This window comes from Phascolarctos cinereus, unplaced genomic scaffold, assembly GCF_003287225.1.
Source record: "Phascolarctos cinereus isolate Bilbo 61053 unplaced genomic scaffold, phaCin_HiC Scaffold_5;HRSCAF=322, whole genome shotgun sequence".
In the NCBI taxonomy this organism is placed as follows: domain Eukaryota; kingdom Metazoa; phylum Chordata; class Mammalia; order Diprotodontia; family Phascolarctidae; genus Phascolarctos; species Phascolarctos cinereus.
Window position 1 is genome coordinate 25,200,423 of NW_027555958.1, and position 24,271 is coordinate 25,224,693.

Genomic DNA, 24,271 nt, shown 5'->3' on the forward strand with positions numbered 1-24,271 from the left:
TGCTTGGCCAGATGGAGGAAATGGATGATGAGATCATTACATACCAAAGCTGACAGACACAGGGACAAAATAGACTAGTAGTAATAGATTTTGACTCCATTTTTGCTAGAAGTCTTATCCTACCACAAATAGAGCATCTGAAAAAATTTTACAAGCCTCACTGATACTTTCTTCTATCAGAAGGTAGAGCAAATGGTAAGGGGACATGCGGATTTGACTCTGATTATGAACATACAAATGCCAGCTGGCTGGTTTTGGAGTGAAGACGATGGGAACACTGGGAAAAAGTGACTCTGTCACCTTGGAGTTGATGTTGGTAGTGAAGGATAGCCTTGACCTTTGAGAGAGCAGAAGAAAGAAATGTCGTATAAATTATAGATGTGATCCCATGCATTGCCTAGACTCCGACATGGAAGACGGTTTAAGAGGCTCTTAAAAATGAAATTCTGAGATAAGATTGCAAATTTTTGTCATTTTGACTCATGGCTGACTCTTCACGACCCCATTTGGAGTTTTCTTGGCAAAGATACTGGAGTGGTTTGCCATTTCCTTCTCCAGCTCATTTGACAGATGAGGAAACTGAGGCAAACAGGGTGAAGTGACTTGCCCAGGGTCACACAGCTAGTAAGTGAGTGAGGCCAGATTTGAACATAGGAAGAAGAGTCTTCCTGACTCCAGGTCTGGCACTCTGGGCACTATGGCGCCTCCTAGCTGCCAAGATGACAGATTATTCTAGAAGAAAAAGGTAATTGTTTAAGCTAAAGGTTCTTAACTTGGGGCTAGGGAGGGGTGTTATTTGTTTTTTTATTTTGATAGCCACATATTAATTTTAAAATGTTGTTCTGAGAAGAGGTCCTTGACTTCACCAAGTTGCCAGAGAAGTCCTTGACACACCAAAAGGTTAGAACCTCTGACATAAACAGACCGGTCTGGCTGTATGTACTTAGAGCTAGGGGTGTGCTGGGGCCAGCTTAAACCAACTTGCAAGAGCTGATTGTTAAATTTTCAGCATGAATATTTATTTATGCCTCAGAAATCGGCAAGTGCTACAAATCAGGGCTTGATTTATTGTTTTTATTTTTTTATTATTTAGACTTAAGAAAGGGATGGAAAAAAATATGAATAATGAAGATTCAACTTTAAAGTATCACTTTTTTCCCCCCAGAGAGAGAGCTGAGTGTTACCCATTTACTGGCACCCCTGCTTAGAGCCCTTCACTGAGCTCAGCTTGTAAAAGACTCTATCTGGGAATTGCAAACAGTGCCAAGGAAGAAATTTTTTAAATGGCAAAGATATATAACAGAACAGTTTTCAGGAAATCTTCAGACCACAGAATGAGCCGGGGCTTGTGGAAATTGTTGAGGATGATAGAGAGGATAACTTCTTGTAATCTAGGTTTGAGATCAGAAAGAAAAGCAGATTGGGATAGGCTGCAAAGAATGAATGGTTTAAAAAAAATAGAGAAGCTATATCAAGAGAGTCATTCAAGGAGATGAAGAAGAGGAAATGAAGGCTTTGGATTCATTATGAATCATTAGTATAATGTAATAGCCAAAGAGACAAATGTGATTGGGCAGAAGGGGGGACCTCTGACCTTGTGATTTCGTTCATTTGGAAACTTCCTCTACCAAAGCTTACTGACAACTCATCTCTAACTTAGAGCCTCAGAGAGTGGCTTGGGACACTGACAAGTTGAATCATACAGGTATACAATGGATATATATATATATATATATATATATATATATATATATATATATATGTATGTCAGTGGCAGGACCTGAACCCACAGCTTTCTGGCTCCAAGGCCAGACTTCTAGCTCTATATCATGATGCCTCTTAATTCAGTCCTAGTTGACATTAATATCCCAGAAAACAGGACAACCAATAATCCCATTGTACCTGGTGGGAACCCTACCATGTTTGAGTTATATATACTTCTGGGTTTTGCAGTTAAGTGTGTGTGTGTGTGTGTGTGTGTGTGTGTGTGTGTGTGTGTGTGTGTGTGAGTGAGAGAGAGAGAGGGGAGAGAGGAGAGACAGAGAAAGAGAGAAGTAGAGACAAAGGAGTAGAGAGAAATGGAGAAACAAAGGAGAGAGAGAGACTTGAATTCGTAAATATTTAAAAGAGGCAGAATGGCATGAGGGGTGAGGCCTTGGATTAGGAGTTAGGGAGACCTGGCATCACCTCAGACACAGGGCGCTGGACCCAATCCCTTATAGCTCTCAATCTTTGACTTTGCTCCAAGGACCCAATTTGTTTACTATGGAGAAGCAACATTACATGGGGACTGTAGCATCTTGTATCTAAATGTTGAAAGGGCAGTTGGGTAAGAGGGAATAGATGTCCCCAGGGCAGCTCCAACATTCAGAAGTTGGACTAAAGGTAGGGAAGGTGACTTTGGGTCTGTATGTCAGAACTTTCTAGGAGTAGTCTGTCAGAAAATGAAATGTGCAGCTTTATTAAGTAGCGAGCTCTCTGTCTTTGGAATTGTTCAAACAAAGGTTAGAATGACAATTTGCTGGGGACTTGGCTTCCTTGATCCTGTCACATTTCCATATTTCAAGTATTCGTTTATACATACCACATTTGAAACTCATTAGACTTTTCAATATTGTACTTATCGCTCATTGCCACTCATTTGTACTATTCCTTGGTTTTCCAAAGTATGCCCTGTCCATACTATGGGGTCCTGCCTCTCTTGTGCTCTCTATAAGCTCTCATTACCTTCGAGGCACCCTGTTTATTTTAGTAGAAAAGTCAGAATATTCTGGACAGGCATGGTCTAACCCATCCTTAGAGTACAACTGACGGACAACTTTTATTTGCCACAATTCAAGTAGAAAATCATTTCCAAAAGGAGATGGCTATGTTCATCTGATTTTCAGTAAATTCTCTGCACTTAATCCCTGGGTCCTAGTTTGCTTCATGGACCTGAGTTGTAGTTAATAGAACTGTGCTCTGTACCATGTAATATTGAAAGGGTTTGGCAGGCAGTTTGGGAGAGGTGATCAAGAGATCGTTTTTCCCCCGATTGCTAGGGAATTAAAAGCTTAGTTTGAGGTTTTGATTCTTCCTAATTATAGTAGAAACCCCCTCTATATGAGTCACTGGACTTTTGAATGGAAATCACACTAGCCTTTGTCCGTCTCTGGCCCTTTAACATGAAGTTGTTGAATTCTTAGTTTTTTTAAGCTATCAGCCCCACTTTGCTTTTTTCACGTGATGGTGAGCTTTGGGAAATTGACCTGTAGGCACGCATGATAATTTTTCATAACTGTAACATGTCTTGGTCTTATCATAGCTGATCATACTCTTGTAAGAGTCTAAACTATTCATTTATACAGCAATTATGCCTCCATTAAGAGTCTCTATTTAAAATAGCTTTCTGAATACTCTACAATGGAAAACATGATAAAAGTGGGCACTTCAGAGAAAGGAAAATAAACAAAAGGGATGCACAGTGGTGCAAAGGAAAGAGACTGGATTTGGAATCAGGATTTGGGTGTGAACACTGTTCTACCGCTTGTCACTCAAGTCACTTAACCTCTGGGCCTCAATTCCTCCTACATTAAATGATGTTAATGGACCAGGTGACTTCTAAAGCCCCCTCTACAATCCTAGACATTTACTGGCAGTGTAACCCTGGGCAGCTAACCCTTCCAGCCTCAGTTTTTTCTTCTCTAAAATGGGGATAACACGTACCTCACAAGGTTGTTGTGAGAATTAAATGAGAGAATGAGAATTATTTAATATTTAATTTTATAATTAAAACTATATTGTAATTAATTATTGATATTTAGTATTTGTTTAAATATTTAATCATTATTACTACTACTACTAGAAATGTCTTAATACTGGAAAATGGCTATAAACATGTTTATTCCAACTGCAAAGCCACCCATAGCTGGCCCTGAATAAGTTAAAAATCAGGACACTTGGGTCATATCTTGAGTAGAACCAGAAGTACCCCATGATACAGGTGGTTGCCGCCATCCCTCATTTTTCCATCATTCGATGAAGCATTTTACTTCATTATTAGCACATTGAGGAACTTTGCATAAAGTTCACCTTTTGTGAAGCTCAAGTGTGATTGGATGTAAAGGCCATTGGCCATAATCTGTACGTAACAAACTATTATAGGGCTCTCCTGTTCATTAAATTCCTTTCTTGGGAAAAGTAACCATTCCGTTCCCTCTTGTTCTTTTAGAAACAGATGCAATCAGACCCACATAAACTGGACTTCGGATTGAAACCTGAGTTCCTGAGCCGCCCACCAGGTCCCAGTCTCTTTGGAGCGATCCACCATCCCCATGACCTGGCACGACCATCCACTTTGTTCTCCGCTGCTGGTGAGTCCACTGTGGGCATGGCCCTTGCAAATAAGGACCAGATGTCTGCCCATCACCCCTCCATGCACAAGGTCCACAGGTGTTGAGATGAGCCACGTCAGCTCTTCCCTTTATTGTTTGTGAGGATGCGGCCCCTTCTTATTGCTGTAAAAGAGAATATGAAAGCATTTCCAAATGATGCTGCTCAATGCCATGTTCTTTGGGCTTGAGTCCAGAACACTGAGGTTTCAGTCTCAGCCTTTTCTCAAAGCTGTGACCTTATGCAGGCACTGAACTGCTCTTTATAGATGAAATGAAGGAAGTGGACGTGACCTCTTGGAAGGGCCCTCCAGCTCTAGCGTCCTGTGATTCGACGAAGAATGGTTCAAGTGGGATAAATAAATGAGATGGTGGTTGGTAGTATGGTTTAGTGATAGTATCACAGATCAAGGGTTGGAGGGAGCCTTAGGAGTCATCGCCGGTCCACCCCTTCATTTTACAGATGAAGAAACTGAGGCCAAGAAAGGTTCCAATAGTGAAGATTTGAACGCACATCTTCCTGTTTAGTGTTATGTCACAGTAGTTTACCATATTAATGAATGGCACATGAGAAAAAGGGTTCAAGTATCAGAATTGGTTCCTTGGCAATTCCAATGATAGCAGAGACTTGGAAGGACATGGAGCTGCAAATGCCCAGCAGGGAGGTTTTCTGCTTGCCATGAGATGCCACGTCTCTGCCTGCTCTTCATGCCTAAGAACATAAGAAATGCTGTCCTCTCTAGAGGATCCAGAATCCTGGCTATAGACCAGGGAGCACCCTCAGAAGCCAACTAGTACAGCTTGCACCTAGCAATATAATGTATTTTCCAACAAACCTGAACAGTAATCAATATACCCTTTGCTTGAGGGCCTTCAATGAGGGGGGATCATTCAGAGCTACAACAGAAAGAGCCTTTCCACACAAGCCCTAGCTCTTCCACTTCCATCATTGGAAGCTACCTTAGAGGTCATCGACAGCACCCCCTCGTGGGTGAATTGGGGGTTTGGGGGAGAAATCCATTCCCCTGAAGTAACATTGCCTCTGCTTTGAATTTGAGCTGTCAGTTTAGCGAGTAACTCACCCATTTTTTGACCTGCTTTTGTAGTTCTTTTTCTTCTTCTTCTTCTTTTTTCTCCTTGTTTTTTGGCTAGGTGATGGGGTTAAGTGACTTGCCCAGGGTCACACAGCTAGTAAATGTTATATGTCTGAGGCCAGCTTTGAACTCAGGTCCTCCCGACTCCAGGGCCGGTGCTCTATCCACTGTGCCACCTAGCTGCCCCTATAGTTCTTTTTCTAAAAGTAATCATTTATTAGGTTAAGGAGGACGTTTCTTTGGTCCAGAGCAGGGATTTCATCAGTGAAGGCAATTTCTGATGCACAAGCTTTGTCTACCAGCAAACCATCTGTGTTGTTGCCGGCTGTGTTGTTCAGTCGCATCCAACTCTTCCCAACCCCATTTGGGTTTTTTTGGTCAAAGATACTAGAGTGCTTTGCCATTTCCTTCCCCAGCTCACTGGACAGATGAGGAAACTGAGGCAAACAGGGTAGAGTGACTTGCCCAGGGTCACACAGCTAGCAAGTGTCTGAGTCCGGATTTGAATTCAGGAAGATGAGTGCACTGCACTGCTTAGCTGCTCAGCCAGCCATCTGTAACGTATAGTCCTAGGGGGGGACTGTCTGGATCACAGGTGACACTCCACCCTCTGTCTCAGCCAAGAGACATCAGTGAGCATCACCTTTTGAAAACTGCTTCCTCCTCTCTGTGGGTACCGACAGCAACCACTGGTAGGATCATAGAACTCAACCTGGAGAGGGTGTCGTGGCCATCTCGTCCTCATGTTACTGATGAGGAATCAGGGACCAGGGACTTGCCCAGAGTTACCCAGGCAGTAAATGTCAGGCAAGATTTTAAATCAGATCATCTAACTCCAAAATCAGTGCTAGATCCTCTTTCCTTGAAGGTAAACACATCCCTGTTAGGGCAGCTAGGTGGCACAGTGGATAGAGCCCCAAGCCTGGAGTCAGGAAGACCTGAGTTCAAGTCTGGCCTCAGACACTTCCTAGCTGTGTGACCCTGGGCAAAGTCACGTCACTTTGGTTGCCTCAGTTTCCTCATCTGTCATATGAGCCGAAGAAGGAAATGGCAAACCACCCCAGTGTCTTTGCCAAGAAAACCCTGAATGGTGTCACGAAGAATCAGATACAGCTGAAAAAAAGACTTAGCACCGACTTTGGCTCTGGGGTCTGACCTTTTGTGCTTTGGGATTTCTTTCCCCTGAATTGTAACATGTCAAATGTAGGATTTGAGCACATATCTTGTCTTTGTAGTTCACTCTCTTTCCATCATACAATGCTTCCTCCAAGGAAAGGGGCTGCCATTTTGTAAAAACTATTGGCCATTACAAAAAACATGAATAATTTACTCAGTGCTTATGAAATTTGAGCATTTAATCTTATTATATTGTGATATTTTCTTACGTTATATTATGTTACTATGTTATATATCACATCATATATCATACCATATTATATTATGTTATATCATATAATTTCATGTCATTTTGTGTTATGTTATACAGGGTGTCCCAAAAGTCTTTGTGCAGTTTTAAGCTATTAAAGTTTTATTACACCATTACCTGTAATGTTGTTATGATGCCTTTAAACAAAGGATTACAACTGACGATGTAAATATGACCCCCTAAGAAATGAGTCTGCAAATAGAACTATATGAATTTAAATTCAGAAAGAGTTGTAGCTGTCCTCTCCTGCAGTCCCCTCGTTTTGAAGGTGAGACACCAAAAGCTAAAAAGATGCCCAAGCTCCCAGGGCCAGGACCTGACCGTCTTACCCTAATGTTCTCAGTACTACAAAACTCACTCTCCCTCCTTTGAGACTTTGTTCTACCTTCTTCTTAAGGCAGTGTATTTATAAACCACATCACTGCTTGAAATTTCCAGAAATGTTCAGCCTTCATTCCATAAACAGTTCTTAAGCCCCTCTTGTGTCTGCCTCTCAGCTTGTCGCCTCCTCTGTAAGAGGAGATCCCCCTCTGGCTCTGAGTCTTTGCTCTTGTGTGGTCCCGTCGCTTCTGTCCCTCCCGTTCCCGGCCTTTTTGAGTCCACAGGAACACTCCTTGGCAACGAGGACGTGTCCTGATAATTATCTACGCCCACCGCTATTTGGGTGTTTGGCAGGCCCACTTGAGAAAGGAAGGAAAGAGGACCGCTGCATTCAGGGGGAAAGAGCTGCCTTTCTTTCTGTGTGTTAGCAGGAGCATTATATGTTGCCTATGGGGACCTGAGCTGACTTCAGTTATGTTCATTCTTCTCTCTCTGCTCTCTACTGTGAGCTCTGAATCAGCAAGGAACAGACTGGCCCAGAGGAGTCTGGCCGTGGTTCCGTGCCCCCTGTGACTCTTGTTTTCCTTGTGTTATGCTTGGTAGGTGCTGCACATCCAGCCGGGACCCCGTTTGGGCCCCCACCCCATCACAGCAACTTCCTCAACCCAGCTGCTCACTTAGGTAAGTGGAGTATTTGACAAACAGCCTCCTGGGCCGTGTATGGTTGAGTTGACTTGGTCAGTCGGTGGGCTGCTGACGAGGTTCCTGGACACTGGTGGTAAGGCAGTGTGTCTGTCAGGCATGATTGCCCAAGAAAACACTGCTTTCTTTTGGAGGCAGACTTCTTTTGAAAGAAGTCAAGGATCTTGTGGTTTTAAATTTCAAAATAACCCTCTAGCTTGGGGCATTAGTACTGAAATCAACAGTACTGACTGTTTTGTTGTTATTGATCGCTAGTGCAGTGGGTGTGAAACATCCACAGATTCAGAGGGAACGCCATTTGGGGCTCTTGTGCCTAGGCTGGTACCAGGTGGATGGGGGGGAGAAGGGAGAGTTGCTAATCCTCCCTCCCCTCCGCCTCCCTGGGTTTGTGATCTGGTTGCTTGTAATGAACCTGAGGAAACAGCCCTCACATTTTGTGGATTCATCTTTTTTTAAAATTTAATATTTTATTATTTCTTCCATAACGCAAAAACAGTTTTAACATTTTGTTCTTCAAATCTGAGTTCCAAATTCTCTCCCTCCTTTCCTCCTCTCCCCCTACCCTTATTGGGAAGGCAAGCAATTTGACATAGGTTATATACACGTGTAGTCGTGCAAAACACATTTCCAGATTCATCTCTTTCTAAGAAAGAATGGGTAATGTATGTTTTGCCTCCTTTTCTTGTTCATACATGGCTTCCACCGAAGACCAGATAAAGGCAACAGCTACAGCCAAGGGCCATGATCTTTTAACAAGGATCCTTCCTGTATTTCTAGGCTTCTTATACATCATCCCCTCTTCATACTCTGGGCACAACACATACAGATTCAAGATTGCATTTGGAATTGAAAACATGGTCTCCAGGAATATGTTGCCCCTAATCCCTGATCTCTCAGAATTCCCTTTAGATTCAGTTAGGTTCCTCACATATGTATTACGGCCTCTGGGTCGGGGTACAAAGTAAAAACAGAATGTTCTCTGTCCTCCAGGAGTTTACAGTCTGGTAATCAGTCAAGAAGCGTTGATGGAGTGTTTAGTATGCACCAGACACTGATTAAGGGCAAAAACATCCCCTTCCTTCAAGGACCGTGCATCCTAAAGAGAAATACCGTACAGGTTAACTAGATAATACAAGATATGTGCAGGCTGGATAATAAAAGGTGATCTGAGAGGGGAAGAAGGCGTAAACAGCTAGCACGTCCAGGAAAGGTGTCTTATAAAAGAGGTGGAGGCTTCAAACTTTCTCTTGAAGGGAGTTAGGGAGGACAGAAAGAGCGTGCCGGGTGTGGGGGCCGGCCGGCCCAAAGGCGCACACTTGGGTTTGGGGGGGAAAGCCACATTTGAGGAGCAGTCGGCTACGTTAGCTTGATATAGACTATAAAGACGGGGGAGGGTGTAAGGAGATTGGAAGCATGGGAAGGATCTGCGTCAAGAGCTGGAGAGGGTGTCCTGACGGTTTGTACTTGATTCTGGAGATAACGCCGGGGTGTATTTCGCATGAATTTAGTTTAATAAATGCAAAGTATAAGCAAAGTCACGTTGAAAATGTGAAAACACTAACAAGGGTGTTATCAGCGATGGTGTGCCTCGTGCAGCAGGTGGCCCCTTGAACCTTGACGAAAGCTAGGAATTCTCCTAGGTAGGGGTGAGGATAGGAGAGCATTCCAAAGCACAGGACGGGGTGAGCAGAATGGTAAAGGGTGGATTGGAATTGCGTCGGCTGCCTTTTCTAAAAGATGCTTCTATAAAAGAAGCAGCCCCACAGTGCCAGAACGGCATGGGCCTCAAATCCGAGGTAGAATCGGAGCAAAGAAAACCTTTTGGGAGCCGTGGAGTAGAGCAGGTTGCTGACGTAGGGACGTCCATCAGTATTCATGACGACAGCCCTGTGATCATTCTTTTTAACATTTGCTTGCAGAGCCTTTCAACAGGCCAGCCACATTCTCTGGTCTTGCAGCAGTGGGTGGCAATGCCTTCGGGGGACTTGGAAACCCGTCAGTTAGTGAGTACCTTCATCTTTCTGAATCGGCCTCTACCTCCCCTCCCCCCCACCTTTTTCCCCCGCATTGGGCTGGGTGCCTGAAGTCCTGTGGGAGATCTTGACCTAACCTTGCAGTAGCTTCTCTCTGTGACTGGAGGAAAGGAAAAGAAAGGACCATTGGAGACATAGCTCAATCAGTCAGTCTGCCAGCATTTATTAGTCACCCCCTGTGTTCCTGGCACTGTGTTAGGAGCTGGAGAGACAGATAACAAAGGATGAAACAAGTACCAATAATCATTCTGTAACGCAGGACCAAAGGCTCTTGGGTGCCTAAGTACAATGAATACATTGTTTTTCGCCCGGGTAACGAGAGACGGGAATAGCAGTAGCTGGGATGATTAAAATTCCTAAGCTTCATGTCAGTCGAAGTCTTCAACATCTTTTCACCTCTGCCTGTCTCACTCAAAACTTACTCCCGCTAATTAGCAAGTTGCCAGAATGGCTCTTGAAATTTACCTCTGGTTTCACTAGAAATGAAAAGGAGAAAAGGGAGAAACATCAGGAGGAAGAAAGCCGAGCTCTAGCGCACAGAGAGCCAGCTGTGTTCTGTAATTGTTCCCGTATCCTAAAGGAGAGTCCAGCCTCCCTAAATGGGTGTTACCCAGAAGAGAAATCCATTTCACCATTCTAGGAAAGTGCTTCTAGAACAGTTTGTCACACAAGTGTCCCCAAAGACTTTATTTAGTCGTGGATGAACTCGACTGGGAAGCCCGCTACTTCTCACTTCATCACCACCCCCTCCCCCAGCAGAAAGATTAACAGCATAAAAGTAGAAAACAAAGATTTTCTGAGCACGGTTTGTAAGTAGCTGTTGTGTCCTTAGCAAGTGTGAGACTTAGCAGACTCACCTCTTCAGGTGGTCGTGAACTCCGGTGGGGACACAGAGAGACTGAGCTGTAGGAGTCTTCATCAGGTCAACAGTCTTTTCAAAATACTACTCCCTGAGGTCAAGCGTTGCCTGCTGGGCCTCTGAATTTATTTGTTTGAGTCTGTCAGTTGGTTATCGGGCAGCTAGGTGGCACAGTGGAATGAGTGCCAGGCTGGAGTCTGATGCAGCCTTAGACACTTCCTAGCTGTGTGTCCCTGGGCGAGTCACTTAACCCTGTTGGCCTCAGTTTCCTTATCTGTCAAAGGAGCTGGAGAAAGAAATGGCAAAGCCCTGCAGTGTCTCTGCCGAGAAGACCCCCAATGAGGTCACAAAGAGCCAACAACTGAACAGCAGCAGAACTTGTTGGCTGTAGGTCTCAAAGGAGCAATACAATTGTGGGGAGAGTGGCAGTAATAGTAACCAAGAGATCATAGATTTAGAACTAGAGCTAATTCTTAACTTGCTAGCCTGATCCCTTGGAAATGGGCAGATGCTGTAAGTCAGGGCTTGATTTATTCCTCTGTTGATTATCTAAATTTAAGAAAGTGGAGGAGAATGTGTTAATAAGGCAGATTCAAAGTCAGTCATACATATCTCCTCCCCCCCCCAAAAAAAAGAGCTGGTTGTTAAATATTTACTAGCACACCCCTGCTTTGGAGGGCCATTTGGAGGCCTCATGGTATACATGAGGAGATTGAGGTCTTGGGAGGTTAGTTAAGTGAATTGCCCAAGGTGTGATTGACAGTATATAGGTCGAAGATTTAGAGGCCAGTCATCCAGTCGCCACCCCCAAATATTTAAGGGTATTAGGGATGGAGGAGGATAAAAGCTTTTTTCCAACTATGTTTTTTTCCAAATATGATTGATATGAACAAAACTGCAAAAGCAAATTCTACAGACAAATTTTAATGCCTGATTAGGAAAGTAGCTTGATTGACGTAATGCTTAAAAAGCTGGCCTGGGAGTCAAGACAACCTGGGTTAAAGTCTGAATTGTGAAACATATTAGCTGTGTGACGCTGGATATGTTCCTTCCCTCATCAGTGCTCTAGACCAGGCATATCAAACTCAAAAAAAAAAAATTCATCCTTGACTTAGAAAACCACAAATTAACATCATCTATGTCTTACTGTGTTTTAATTTATTTTGTGCTTCTCAATTACATTTTAATCATGTTGGGCTTCACTCAGGGTATTTTGTGGCTATGAGTTTGACACCTCTGCTCTAGGCAACCCAATAAGGAAAGAGATTAGTTATTTGCATATTCCACGTGCTGGGTATTATGCTAAATGCTTCTTACAAATATTATCTTCTTTGATACCTAACCTAATAAGATAATAAGTAATAATATATAACCTTAATAAAATCATACATTGCCGAGAAGGTTCCTATCTGCACTGTTAGAAGGAATTTCTTTCCCTGGCAGCTTCTGATTGAACTCATGGGTCTGAGGCAAAAATTAAAATTAAAAAAAATAGACCCAAACAGTCAATGAGAATTTTATTAAGCACTTATTATGTGCCAGGCACTGTGCTAAGTGCTTTTTACAAATATTTCCTTCTTTGATACCTTAGACTATAAATAATAACTAAACTACTGATAGTAAATTGGGCCATACGTTGCCTGTCTGTACTGGTAGAAGGGATTTTCTTCCCTGGCAGCTTCCTAAATGATTGACATCATGAACCTGGGCAAAATTCTTTTTGAAGCCCCAAAATGCATTTATCAAGCACTTACTGTGTGCTCAATGCTAGGGGCTCTCCATCTGATGGGCAGACCACATTCGGGATAAAACCAGAGTGCACAGAAGGTGACTGGAGGATTTCTGAGCCTCGCCAGGAAAATGGGCACCTCTAGATGCACCGCCTCGAATGTTTGCATGTGCCTACACCTGCTTGCTCTTGAGTCCCACGCGCATTTTTGCCATAGGCAGCAGCCACAGAAGTGGCCGTCGCCTTCCTCCCATCACCCCTCTTTGGTTTCCCTTCTTCATCTCCTTCCCTGCGGCCGGGAGGTTTTAGAGAAATGTGAGCAGTGTCTCCAGGCCTCTAATGAATCTATTAATCTCCTTTCCTTTTCCAGCTCCCAATAATATGTATTCATTTTAACTCTGAATGCTGTTAAAAGTTGTATGGTAAGTACCTTCCTGGCAGCCATTTCCGCAATCTCTCTTACACGGTCTTTGTTCTCCACTTCACCATTTCAGCACCCAACTCAATGTTCGGCCACAAGGATGGCCCCAGTGTGCAGACCTTTAGCAACCCTCACGAGCCCTGGAACCGGCTTCACCGGACGCCTCCATCGTTCCCGACCCCTCCGCCCTGGCTGAAGCCGGGGGAGCTGGACCGCAGCTCGTCCGCTGTAGCTCATGACAGAGATAGAGATGTAGATAAACGAGACTCATCCGTTAGTAAAGATGACAAAGAAAGGTACGGAAAGCGACCAATTCCCAGCGCTTGCTGAGTCCGAACATGGGAAGTTCTCTCTTTGGCCCACAGAGTGTGACCTGCAGCCCCCCCAACCCCCGCCACCAAGCCTGCCCCTCTTCCCCAGCCCCGTGCCTTGTCTTGAGAACTGACATGGCAGTTTGGGTTAGGAGCGTCAGGAGAAGAGAGTGCCACCAAGTCCCGCCCCTTGTCCCAGGGTGTAGAAAACGCAGGCTTTGGAATGAGACGCACCCTCCAGGCAGGACCCAGAGATAGACGCTTCTCCCTGAAAAAGAGCTTTCACTAGTAGCTAGAAAGATGAGGCTCGGGAGCAAGCCGCAGCTCGGAGCTGGCGCTCACACACGGCATGAACCAACACCATGTTTTCTTTAAAGTTGCACACGGTTCATTTGATCATCTTCAGGCCCTCTCTCTCTCTTTCTTGCTCGCTCTTTTTGTTTTTTTGAAAGCCGCATTTTCATTGCCTTGTTTATATATTTCTCAGATTATGTTCAGAACTCAAATCCTGGGGCTCACAAATGAGGGAGGGATGGAAAGAATCTTCGTGTGTGTGTGTGTGTGTGTGTGTGTGTGTGTGTGTGTGTGTTCTTGAATGTTTCTGAATAATACTGATAAAAATTGATCAGTCCATTAGCATTTGGTGAACACCTACTGTGTGCAGATGCTATACTAGGCATTTATGAATACCAAGGGAAAAAAGCAAAACTCCTTCTCCTCCATGATCTTAAAAGAATAGTTTTGGCTTTTGAATTTCAAGTATCTGGACCTGGCAACCAATGACTAATATATTGATTGTAGGAAAGTGAAATATGAAAAAATAACCTTTTTTTACCCCTATGTAGTCTAATGTGCATCAGAGCATCCTGGACAAAATATCGAAGCATTTTCTCTGTAAATTTTTTTTGGAGGGGTGAGGCAGTTGGGGTTAAGTGACTCGCCTAAGGTCACACAGCTAGTGAGTATCTGGTGTCTGAGGCCGGATTTGAACTCAGGTCCTCCTGCCTCCAAGGCCGGTGCTCTATCTGCTCTGCCACCTCGCTGCCCGTGTAAATACTTTGAAGGACATAATGAAGCAGTGACCATACAGACACACCAGGAAGTCCCCAGGAACCCTTTCCTTTTCCAGATTCTCAGATGTGACTGATCTGCAGCAGTGTGTTTTGAGTATATTTTCCTCTCTGCTGTGATTTTTTAAAAACATGAAAACTTAAGGAATTTTTTTTGTAGCTTTTATAAGCTATAAATTTACTTGTATTATATTAAGCATATAAGTTGTAAATTTACTCTTGTACTGTATTAAGCTCATGAAGACGTGTGTGTGTGTGTGTGTGTGTGTGTGTGTGTGTTTCTGCGTAGCACAAGTGATGATTGATCAATTAATATGACATTTAGTTAATTTAGTAATTAACACCTCCTGTGTGCCAGGTACTGTACTGGACACTATGGATGAAGACTCTTTCTATGCCGTTCTGACAACTAGCCTCTTGCTGACCAATGAGAGGGGACAAAGTAATAATAATACTAAAAAACAAGAATTTAGGTCTTCCTAACGTTTGCGAGATAATTTACGTATATTACCTCACTTGCTCCTCATGACCACCCTGTGAGATAGGTGCTATTATTACTCCCATTTTATAGATGAGGAAACTGAGCCTGTGACTCACCCAGGATGGCGCAGCTAGTCCGTGTGTGCCGCTGGTCTTCCCAGTCTTCCCGACTCCCAAGGCCAGTGTTGTAGCTGCCTCGGTGGCCCCTAAGAGGGCCCTTGTCCCCCTTGCACCTCCGTCCCCACTGTCCCAGTAGCTGCTGATCAAGGGAGCCACATCCAGAGTGAGGCACAAACGGTAATCCCTCTCCATGAAGAAGGATGTAGCAACATGAAGGAGGCTCCATCCAGTAACAAAGATGGCAGATGTGCCTTCACTGCCAGGTGCAGGATGTCTTCTAATTTAAAGCAGTCAGCCTGCATCAAACCTGGGGTTCTTCTCTCTGCTTTGCTTTCTCTTTTGTACCATACCTAGAGCTGGAAGGAAGCTTAGGCTGTCTCGTCCCCCTAATTTATTTTACAGGTAGAGAAACTGAGGCTGAAAGAAGGGAAATGAATTTTACAAGGTCACACAGTGAGTGGCAAAACCAGGAGGGCAACCTGTTGTGGTGGTGCCCAGGGCCGTGGATTTGGAGCCAGAAGACCTTGTTCCCAGTCCCACCCCTCAGTTTTTCACTGGCAGTGTGGCCATGAGCAAACCTGTGCCCCTGTGGGCCTTGGTTTCCTCACTGGTAAAGTGAAGGAGTTGGACCAGATCACCTCTAAGATCCCTTCCAGCTCTATACCTGTACTCCTGTGAACCAGGATTTGAACGCAGGCGCTCAAACTCTTTTCACTCTGCCATGCTGTTTGCTTTTTCCTTCTGTCAGCTATCATCATCATCATTATTATTGTTACTAATAATAATGACAACAACTGCATGGTAACCTTGCTATCCGATGCTTGCAAAGGGCCTTCCATACCTAATCTCCCTTGATCTCCAAGACAATCTTTGGGTGTAGGTGTTTCAAGGAATGGTTAAGCCCATTTTACTCATGAGTAAGCAGAGGCCTAGAATCACCCAAAGTCAACCAGCTAGTGAGTGAGTGACAGAGCTGAGTCTTGAAGCTAAATCTTGCAATTGCAATTCCACCTTCTGCACCATGCCTGTGATGGACATTCTTTGCCTTCATAACAAAACTTGCCCTTTTTCTTGTCTTTAAAATTCCACTGTTGACTCCTTCCAATCATCCCTGCCTGTAACGTTGAACTTCTTCTTCCGTTGCCCCTTTCTTCCCTATCTCCATTGAGTTTCCAACCTAATGCTCATCTTCCTCTCTCCTCCCTTCTGATTCTTACTCTGAATACCCCAGGTAGACATTTCTTCCCATCTTTGTCCCTACTCAGATAGACGTCCTCCTCCAAGGTCTTCCATCCTCCCACATTTCCTCCCTCTCCTCTGATGATCCTTTTTTCTTTCTAGAGCTTTCCTCCTTACTCCCCCTTATCAATTATTCATCAAACACCTACTGTGTGCCAGCCAGTCAGAGATGAAAATGACCCAGCCCTGCCCTCAGGAAGCTTACATTCCCTCTTCTCATTTGCCTTGGACATTCTTTTAGTCTTCCCCTCCAGTTTTTCTTATCTTCCTGGTGCAAAATGGTCTCTTGGTACTGGAATGATTTTCTGCCTCGCTTCTCTTATTTTTACTCACCTGGAATTACCTGGTATCTCTGCTAGTTTGAAAGGAGCTCTTCTACAAGCCCATGATAGTTGCCCAGTTTTGGTAGTACCATAACTTTCAAGATGCTTACGAGATACGGAAGAGGTTCCAGAGCTTAAGTGACTAGTCTAAAGTCACTCAGGCAGTCAGTGATAGAGCTAGGATTCGAACTCAGGTCCTCTGATTCCAAAGCCGGCGCTCTTCCCACTGCTCCCTGCTGTCCATCAGTACTCTTTGCGTTAGAGGCTGGCTTCCCAAGTGGAAAGGAGAAGTCATCTTCTTCTCCGGGTTTCAGTGACAGGAAGTCATTTCCACTGAAAAATAAAACAAGAGCTTCTCTTTAACACGAACATTTATCGATATTAAATTGATCCTCCAGCCCTGGGCAGCTAGCTGCTGGTTGATGGGCGCAGCCCTCCCTCGCTTGGATGACTGTCTTTACCGCTCTACATGTGACTGAGGCAGCCGTTCCCCCTCAACAGTGATCACTGCTTTCTCTTTCACTCTCCACTCTGTGGCCTTTATCCCCAGCGGCCCACCCTCTGCCATCTTGTTAAGTACTAAACGAGCTGCGTCAGGAGGCCTCTTCTTGCCCTGTGCCAAAAGACACAGATCCTCAAATCTCAGGAAAGCCTTTTTCTTTGTGGCTGAAGGGAGTGAGACCCTGGCCAGCCCGTCCTACACATTCATTTCATTTGCAGCTCTCCTCCCAGATGGCAAATGAGGAAACCTTAACGCCCGTTTTCTTTTCTTTTTCTCGTCTTTTCTCTCCTCTTAGGGAGGGCATTGAGAAGCGACACTCCAGCCATCCTTCACCAGCACCTGTCCTCCCAGTGAACTCCCTGGGACACCCCCGCAGCTCCGCTGAACAGATGAGGAGTCATTTGAACACCGAGGTTCGCGAGAAAGACAAACCCAAAGAGAGAGAGAGGGAACACTCTGAGTCCCGGAAAGACATGAATGCTGAAGAGCACCAGGCGAAGGACAGCCACCTTCCCGAGAAGGAGCCCCACGGGCATGACGGCAGAGCTGCAGCAGATGACTCCAAGCAGATGTCCAGGGTCCCGTCTCCGTACGCCAGGCCCCCGTGGTGGAGAGCGCCAGGCCCAACAGCACCTCGAGTCGAGAGGCTGAGAGGAAGAGTGAGCCGGCCTACGAGAACCCAAAAAAGAGCGGTGCTGAGGTCAAGGTGAAGGAGGAGCGGAAGGAAGACCATGACGTGCCTCCGGAGGGACCTCAGACCCACCGGTCCTCTGACCCTCCGCCGCCGCCCATCTCTACGACGTCCAGCGTGCACCCAGGACCCTTGGCCTCCATGCCCGTGACCGTGGGAGTGACCGGCATCCATCCCATGAACAGCATCAGCGGCCTGGACAGGACTCGTATGATGACTCCATTCATGGGGATCAGCCCCATTCCGGGAGGAGAACGGTTTCCGTACCCTTCTTTCCACTGGGACCCAATACGGGATTCACTGAGGGATCCCTACAGAGAACTGGATATCCATCGGAGAGATCCACTGGGCAGGGACTTTCTGCTGAGGAACGACCCCCTCCACCGTCTCTCCACGCCCCGGCTGTATGAAGCCGACCGATCGTTCAGGGACAGGGAGCCCCATGACTATAACCATCACCACCACCATCACCACCACCCTCTCTCCGTGGACCCCAGGCGGGAGCACGAGAGGGGAGGGCACGTGGATGAACGGGAACGGTTGCACATGCTCAGAGAAGATTACGAGCATGCCCGCCTCCACTCGGTCCACCCCGCCGCCCTGGACGGCCATCTCCCCCACCCCAGCTTGATCACTCCAGGACTGCCCAGCATGCACTATCCCAGAATCAGCCCCACCACAGGACACCAGAACGGACTTCTTAACAAGACCCCTCCCACCGCAGCTCTGAGTGCACCTCCACCGCTCATTTCCACACTGGGGGGCCGTCCAGTCTCCCCGCGGAGGACTACTCCTCTGTCCACAGAGATGAGGGAGCGACCTCCTTCCCATCCTCTTAAGGATATCGAAGCCCGGTAAGGAGAGATGCAGAACGAGAGAGAGAGAGAGAGAGAGAGAAAGAGAGGAAGCTGTCCATGAATGTACTGTTAGACAGACAGACAGACAGAACTCCCGCATCTTTAACACGGACTGTGGATGTGACAAGACCCCAGACCTCCGTCCCCCTGTAAAAATGTATAGACTTGAGTGCAAAGATTTTGAAATGTTTTTGTATATTATATGTTGAAATTTTCCAGATCTTTAGCCAAGTCATATGTTTTTGTGTCTCCTACTCTATTTTGTTTGCCGTACAAAACTTTTTTGATTTGAACCAAAAGAAAACAGTGGAGATGACTATACAAACAAACACAATTTTTTGGGGGTGGGGTGGGGGGAGCAACCGAACCTTTTGAAAAAAGTCAACAGAACCCACCGTACAAAGCTGTTTCATACCAGAAGGGAAGGCCATGTACATATTCATGTAAAAAGAAGGCTTTGTAGGCTAACGGTTCATATATGCAAAAGGGTGTGATGAAAGCTTTACTGTGTACAAATGTAAATAGATAAAATTAAGTCACATAATACATTAATACTTCTTAAAATGTGCTATTTGCAAACTTAATATTGATGAACGCAGTCGGCTTCCGCTGTGTTCCCATATATTATAGACAGCTAAATCCCTTCAACTATGCAATGAATGTGAGGGCTTTTAACAGAAGCCTTTCGAACTCAAAGGAGCCTTTTCAAATCCATTTACAACATACTTAAGGTCATATTTTCCCTGAACGAGCTCTTAATGTGATATGACTTGTTTTTCCTAGTTTTTGTTTTTTTTGAACAGAGAAACATCTTTCTTAGCAAGTTAGACCCCAGGCTCTGGAGACATTCACCTGAAGTCATTGTTTGTGGGCGCTTGAGAAAGTCTTGTCTCATGCATTGGACCATGGGGCAGCTGGGGACAGAGGGGATGGGATTTTCAGATGCCAGAATCTGGCGATGAACTACTCTTGTGTCAGTCAAATATTAAAAAGTCCCAAGATCTTGGTAACGTCAGTCAAGTAATTCTGCAAACACACTTTCTCTTGTTGGGAACCATGCTTCCCCCCCACCCCTGAGTGTATCATTTCCCCTTCTGCTTTCCCTTCTGCGCACAGTTTCTTTTTCTCTTTTTTTTTTTTAAATAAGGCATTTAATGACACCCAAACAAATCCTGAAAGAAAGCTAATAGTTTTCTAAAATGATGGATATGTTTTTACTGTGTTGGGTAGTTAATGACTTGAAGATGCAAATTTCTTATTGTGGTTCACGTATTTCAGTTGGTAATAAAGTCTGGGAAGAGCCTGACAGGTCAGCCTTGTTGTATGCAGACACCAGAAGGCAACACAGGCTGGGTGAAAATATTTGTTTTCAGGTTTGCATCCATCCTCTGTCTCTTCATAACACTTTTTATAATACATTAAGCTTCTTGTCCACATATTTGGAGAGAATATGACTTTACTATCAGAGAAAATACAATATATCTTGTCTACTGGACTGTAAAATATATGTATGAAATAAAATTAGTTCCATCGGTCTCCTAGCGTATTAAAGTGCTATCTGAAGTTGGTATCCTGTTTTTGCAAAAAAACAAAAAAACAAAAAAAAAAAAAAAAAACAAAAAGCAAAAAAAAAGAAGGAAAAAAGAAAAGAGAAAAAAAGTCTTAAGTACAGACAGTTGTTTCTAATGAGAAGAGAGATCTATTTTAGTAGTAAACTGAAGGTTTAGTTGTGAGGTTCAGGTTTGTGAATTCCAGATGTTGTGCAGTGTTTTTTTTTTTCAAGAATAACAGCAACAGGAAAAAAAAAACTCCCGATGAATATGTACACTGGAAATGTAGTGGTAGTTTTCAGTATTGTAAAGAGATTGTTCTATGCCAACCTTTTTGGTGTTTATCCTGTATGTAATAAAGTCCTTTCTAGACCCTATGTGAAAAAGAAAAATGAAGCGGCAGGTTCTTCAGCATGTTCCTCATCAGCGGAGACTTCTTGTGTAATGTAAAGTGTGCCATGTTATTAAAAAATGTGAACTAAACGCCCCCCCGCTGATTTTTTGTGTGCAACGGCCATCTTTGCTCGAGGGGGAAGAGCCGTGCTTTTGTCGAGACTGGGCAGTCTGGGCTGTCGAAAAAGAATATTCAGAGCCAAGCCTGCCGAAAGAGAAGGTTGGCTGGCTGAGTCTATGTGCCCTAGAGCCCATGAGGGATGTGATTCTTAGCGGAGAGCCTGGGAAAGACCATGTTTCCATTAAAACCAGGTGGGGTGGGGGGGGGTTATATGCCTTACATTAAATATACAGCGCCAGAAGGTGGGGTTTTTGGTGTCTCGTAGGTGAATCTCTGTTCAATCAAGAACCCAGCAGCACTGTCTCTGTGTCATTGACTTCTTCCTTAAAGTCCCCGGTTTGATTTACAGTCCTTTAATAGAAAATTCATTTTGGCCCTTTGGCCGTGTTCCTCGCTGTTCATGGCTCTTTGGGTTTTAAGTGCTCCTGCATGAGCTGGCACCTCCCTCCTGGTTTTTTAAGTATGCTGATTTCTGTGTCTCTTGGCTTCCGTGGCAAACCCAGGTCTTGGCAAACTCCTTCCCTGCCCACCCCCTCCCCCCTCTTCCACAAGAGTCTGTCTGTCTGTTTCTGAGCTGTACCATGTTCACTTTCCCTTGTGTTGGCTTGATGGAGTGGGTGGGTGGGTGGAAGACGCTGTTTTTGGTCTGGTGTCTGTACATCCCTGGAAAGGCCTCCAGTGTCCAGTGGGACATGTGGGTGTTGACAAAAGAGACAGAGAATGGGGTAGATGAAAGAGATACTGCTGACTCTGAAACATGTGGGAGTCCTGGAAAGACTATCTTGGCTGTAACTGGTTTTAAAAAAAAAGTGGAAGAACAGAACGAGAAATCGCCTCATCTCCATGGTTTGGTTTGGTTTAGAAAGTTCCATTCATTCAACAAATGCGTTTGTAGCATAACCCCCTTTTTTTTTTGTTAGAAAGGCAACATGATATAGTGGACCATCTACTGGCCATGGAGTTGGGAGGACCAGAGTTCCAATCCTAAGCCATTATTGGGTGTGCGAACATGGACAAACCACTTAACTTTTGGGGGGAACCTCTATGAAATCAAGCCATTGACCTAGATGATCTTAGAGGTCCTTTGCGTACTTAAATCCCATGGTCTGGAAAGAGTGTTGATGAGTCAGGAGCTGGGGAAAGTCAACCTCTCTGGGCCTATTTCATCATCTGTTAAAAAAAAAAAAGGAGGGAGGGGATTAGACTAGATGATCCCTGAGGGTCCCATCTAGCACTGGATGGATGAGCCTGTATGGTCCAGAGAGACTTTTGATAATTCCAAACCACCCACTCTATGTCTGGCACTTGGGATCCAGAGACAAAACATGAAATAATCCCTGCTCTCAGGGAAAAACTAGGGAGTTGGAAAACAGCAAAACCTGGTACTATCAAATTGATCTGTGTCGTGCAAGCCCAGGATCTAAACGCTGCCTTGATGTCACGTTTCCAAACAAACCCTCCTGTCTCTTGTACTAATTTCCCCAGCACCATCTGTGGTGTCAGGAGCGAGGCAAAGAAAGCAGTCCAAACTCATGAAAATCGGTCACCGTTTTAGGAATCAGGTATCCCTTCCAGTCCCTGTGGATCTCAGCTCAGCTTTTGCATATTCTGCCTCTAATTATGCTTACTGCCTTTGCATCTGCAGAGAGAGAGCCAGACCCAATTTGATTTTCCCCTAACCTATAGATACCGTAATTATCTCCTGGATCTTTGGCTGACAATGATCTTGTTACCCCTTAATGGTACATGACAAGTGAAGTGGTGAGGATAATGATGCCGTAATTATAATTTGGATGGGTGTTCTCGGCTTTTGCTATTATCCCCTCCTCCTCTTGCCTCAATCAGGGTAGGATGATAAGTAATAAGATGCCATTGTTGGCATCCGAGAGGATTTATTTTAAGGAGAAATGACGACCTTAGATTTCAAAGTGGTTTTCGCTATAGGCTTGCAAGAAGCTGGAGACTCTTGTGTATTGGTATTTATAAATGTCCATCCACCAGCAATAAGCAATCTATGCTTTTTTGCAATATTATTATATTTATCATATTATACCAGCAGTTCTTAGCTTCTGAATGACCTTTCATCTCTCCTTCCCTTTGGAAAGGCACTCCTCCCTTTGGAAGTGTTTGGGAGTATCACAAGTGTAAGCAGAGACCTCTTTATAGCTGTCCTTTCCAACACTCCAGATTAGGGAAGCTGTTTAGACTCAGATTGTGAGACAGAATAAACTCCAGCAGAGACTGTCCACTGGGCATCCTGTAGGTGCTGATGGCAGCCGCAGGAGACAAGGCCGTTGGGAAGCCAACAGGGAAGAGGCCGAACATAAGGCACAAAAATAAAAAATAAACCCCACCACAAAACTCGTACATCTTAATGGACACAGGGGCTAATAAGGGTTTTGGGGAGAGCCTTACCGTCATTGGTGAAGGCCTACCAACATACATGGAGTGTATTCAAGCCTGTGGGGCTTAGCCTGGGAAAGCATCATAGATGAGGCGAGTTAATTCCATAGGAGAGACAAGAGCCTCTCCAAGTGCCCCCTGGGAGACTGAAAAAGGGTCAGAGTTTGAAATCCGGTGCTACCATTTACAGCCTGTGTGGCCCTGGACAAGTCACTGCCCTCTCTGGGCCTTGGGTCCCTCATGTGTGAAGTGAAGGGGTGGAGTTAGATGCCCCTGATGGCCCTTCCCAGCTCAGCTGTCATTATCCCTGCCTCTGGGATGGCTCCAGTGCCAGGCAGGCTGAGCCGACTTGGTTGGCTGATGGCTGTTGGGATTCTTGGCCTGTCTGACCTGTTGCTTCCGTGCCAGGCTGGCTGGGGCTTGAGAAATGGGAAGAATGAATGCTCCACTCTGGATATGCCAAGCGTGGGCCAAGCACCGCCAGCCACTCTTGTGACACAGGCATGGGTACCCGTTGGGTGTGGATGCCTTTGCACTGTTGTGCCCAGGGCTCTGGCAATGACTCCTACCCCAAAGCAGCTGTTTTCTCTGCTCTTTTCCTTCTCCAAGAAGGAAGGTAAAGGGACGGATTAACTAAAAGGAGTAGAAATTCAATTTACTGTTTCCTGGTAGCTTTGACTGGGGGGTGGGAGGAAGGGAATAAGCATTTCTATAGCACCCGCTATGTGCCATGCATTGTGCTATGTGCTTTCTACAAAAACCTCATTTAACCTTCATAACCCTGTGAGATGGGTGCTCTTATCCCCATTTTACATTTGAGGTAGCTGAGGCAGACAGAGGCTAAGGGTCGTTATTTTTCCTTCATTTTCTGAAAAGGACCAGCAGCATCACAAGGGGACGTCTTGACTCAAGCATGAGTTGGATTTAAGTGAGGCAGGGTTGCACAAAGTAGCCCTCACTCTCACTTCCCGAGCCTTCAAAGGCTAATGTCCAGGGTCACAAGCTAGTAAACATCGTAAGCTAAATTTGAACTCGGGTCTTCCTGAGCTCCAGGCTCAGTGCTCTATCTACTATGTCTCCTTACCAGCATGAAGCTGTCATTTCAGTTCAATTTAATTCAATTTGTGAAGCTCCATTTGGATTCAGTTTAAGAAACATTAAGTGCCTTTCACGTGAGACTGTGTACCAGTTGATGAAAGATGAACAGCCACTGACCTTAAGGCTACAGCATGTACATCCGTAAGTAACTACCCAGT

At 44.9% G+C, this 24,271-nt stretch overlaps 1 protein-coding gene across 1 annotated transcript in view; it reads left to right on the forward strand.

Annotated features, from left to right (window-relative positions):
• AUTS2 (activator of transcription and developmental regulator AUTS2) overlaps nucleotides 1-20,581 on the forward strand; it is a 1,261,165-nt gene extending 1,240,584 nt beyond the window's left edge. Inside the window, 6 exon segments of the mRNA XM_021006938.2 lie at nucleotides 4,211-4,352; nucleotides 7,815-7,892; nucleotides 9,833-9,916; nucleotides 13,029-13,251; nucleotides 17,296-17,597; nucleotides 17,600-20,581. Coding sequence (XP_020862597.1) covers nucleotides 4,211-4,352; nucleotides 7,815-7,892; nucleotides 9,833-9,916; nucleotides 13,029-13,251; nucleotides 17,296-17,597; nucleotides 17,600-18,549 — 1,779 coding nt within the window. The 3' untranslated portion in view covers nucleotides 18,550-20,581.
• The last annotated feature ends 3,690 nt before the right edge of the window (nucleotides 20,582-24,271 follow it).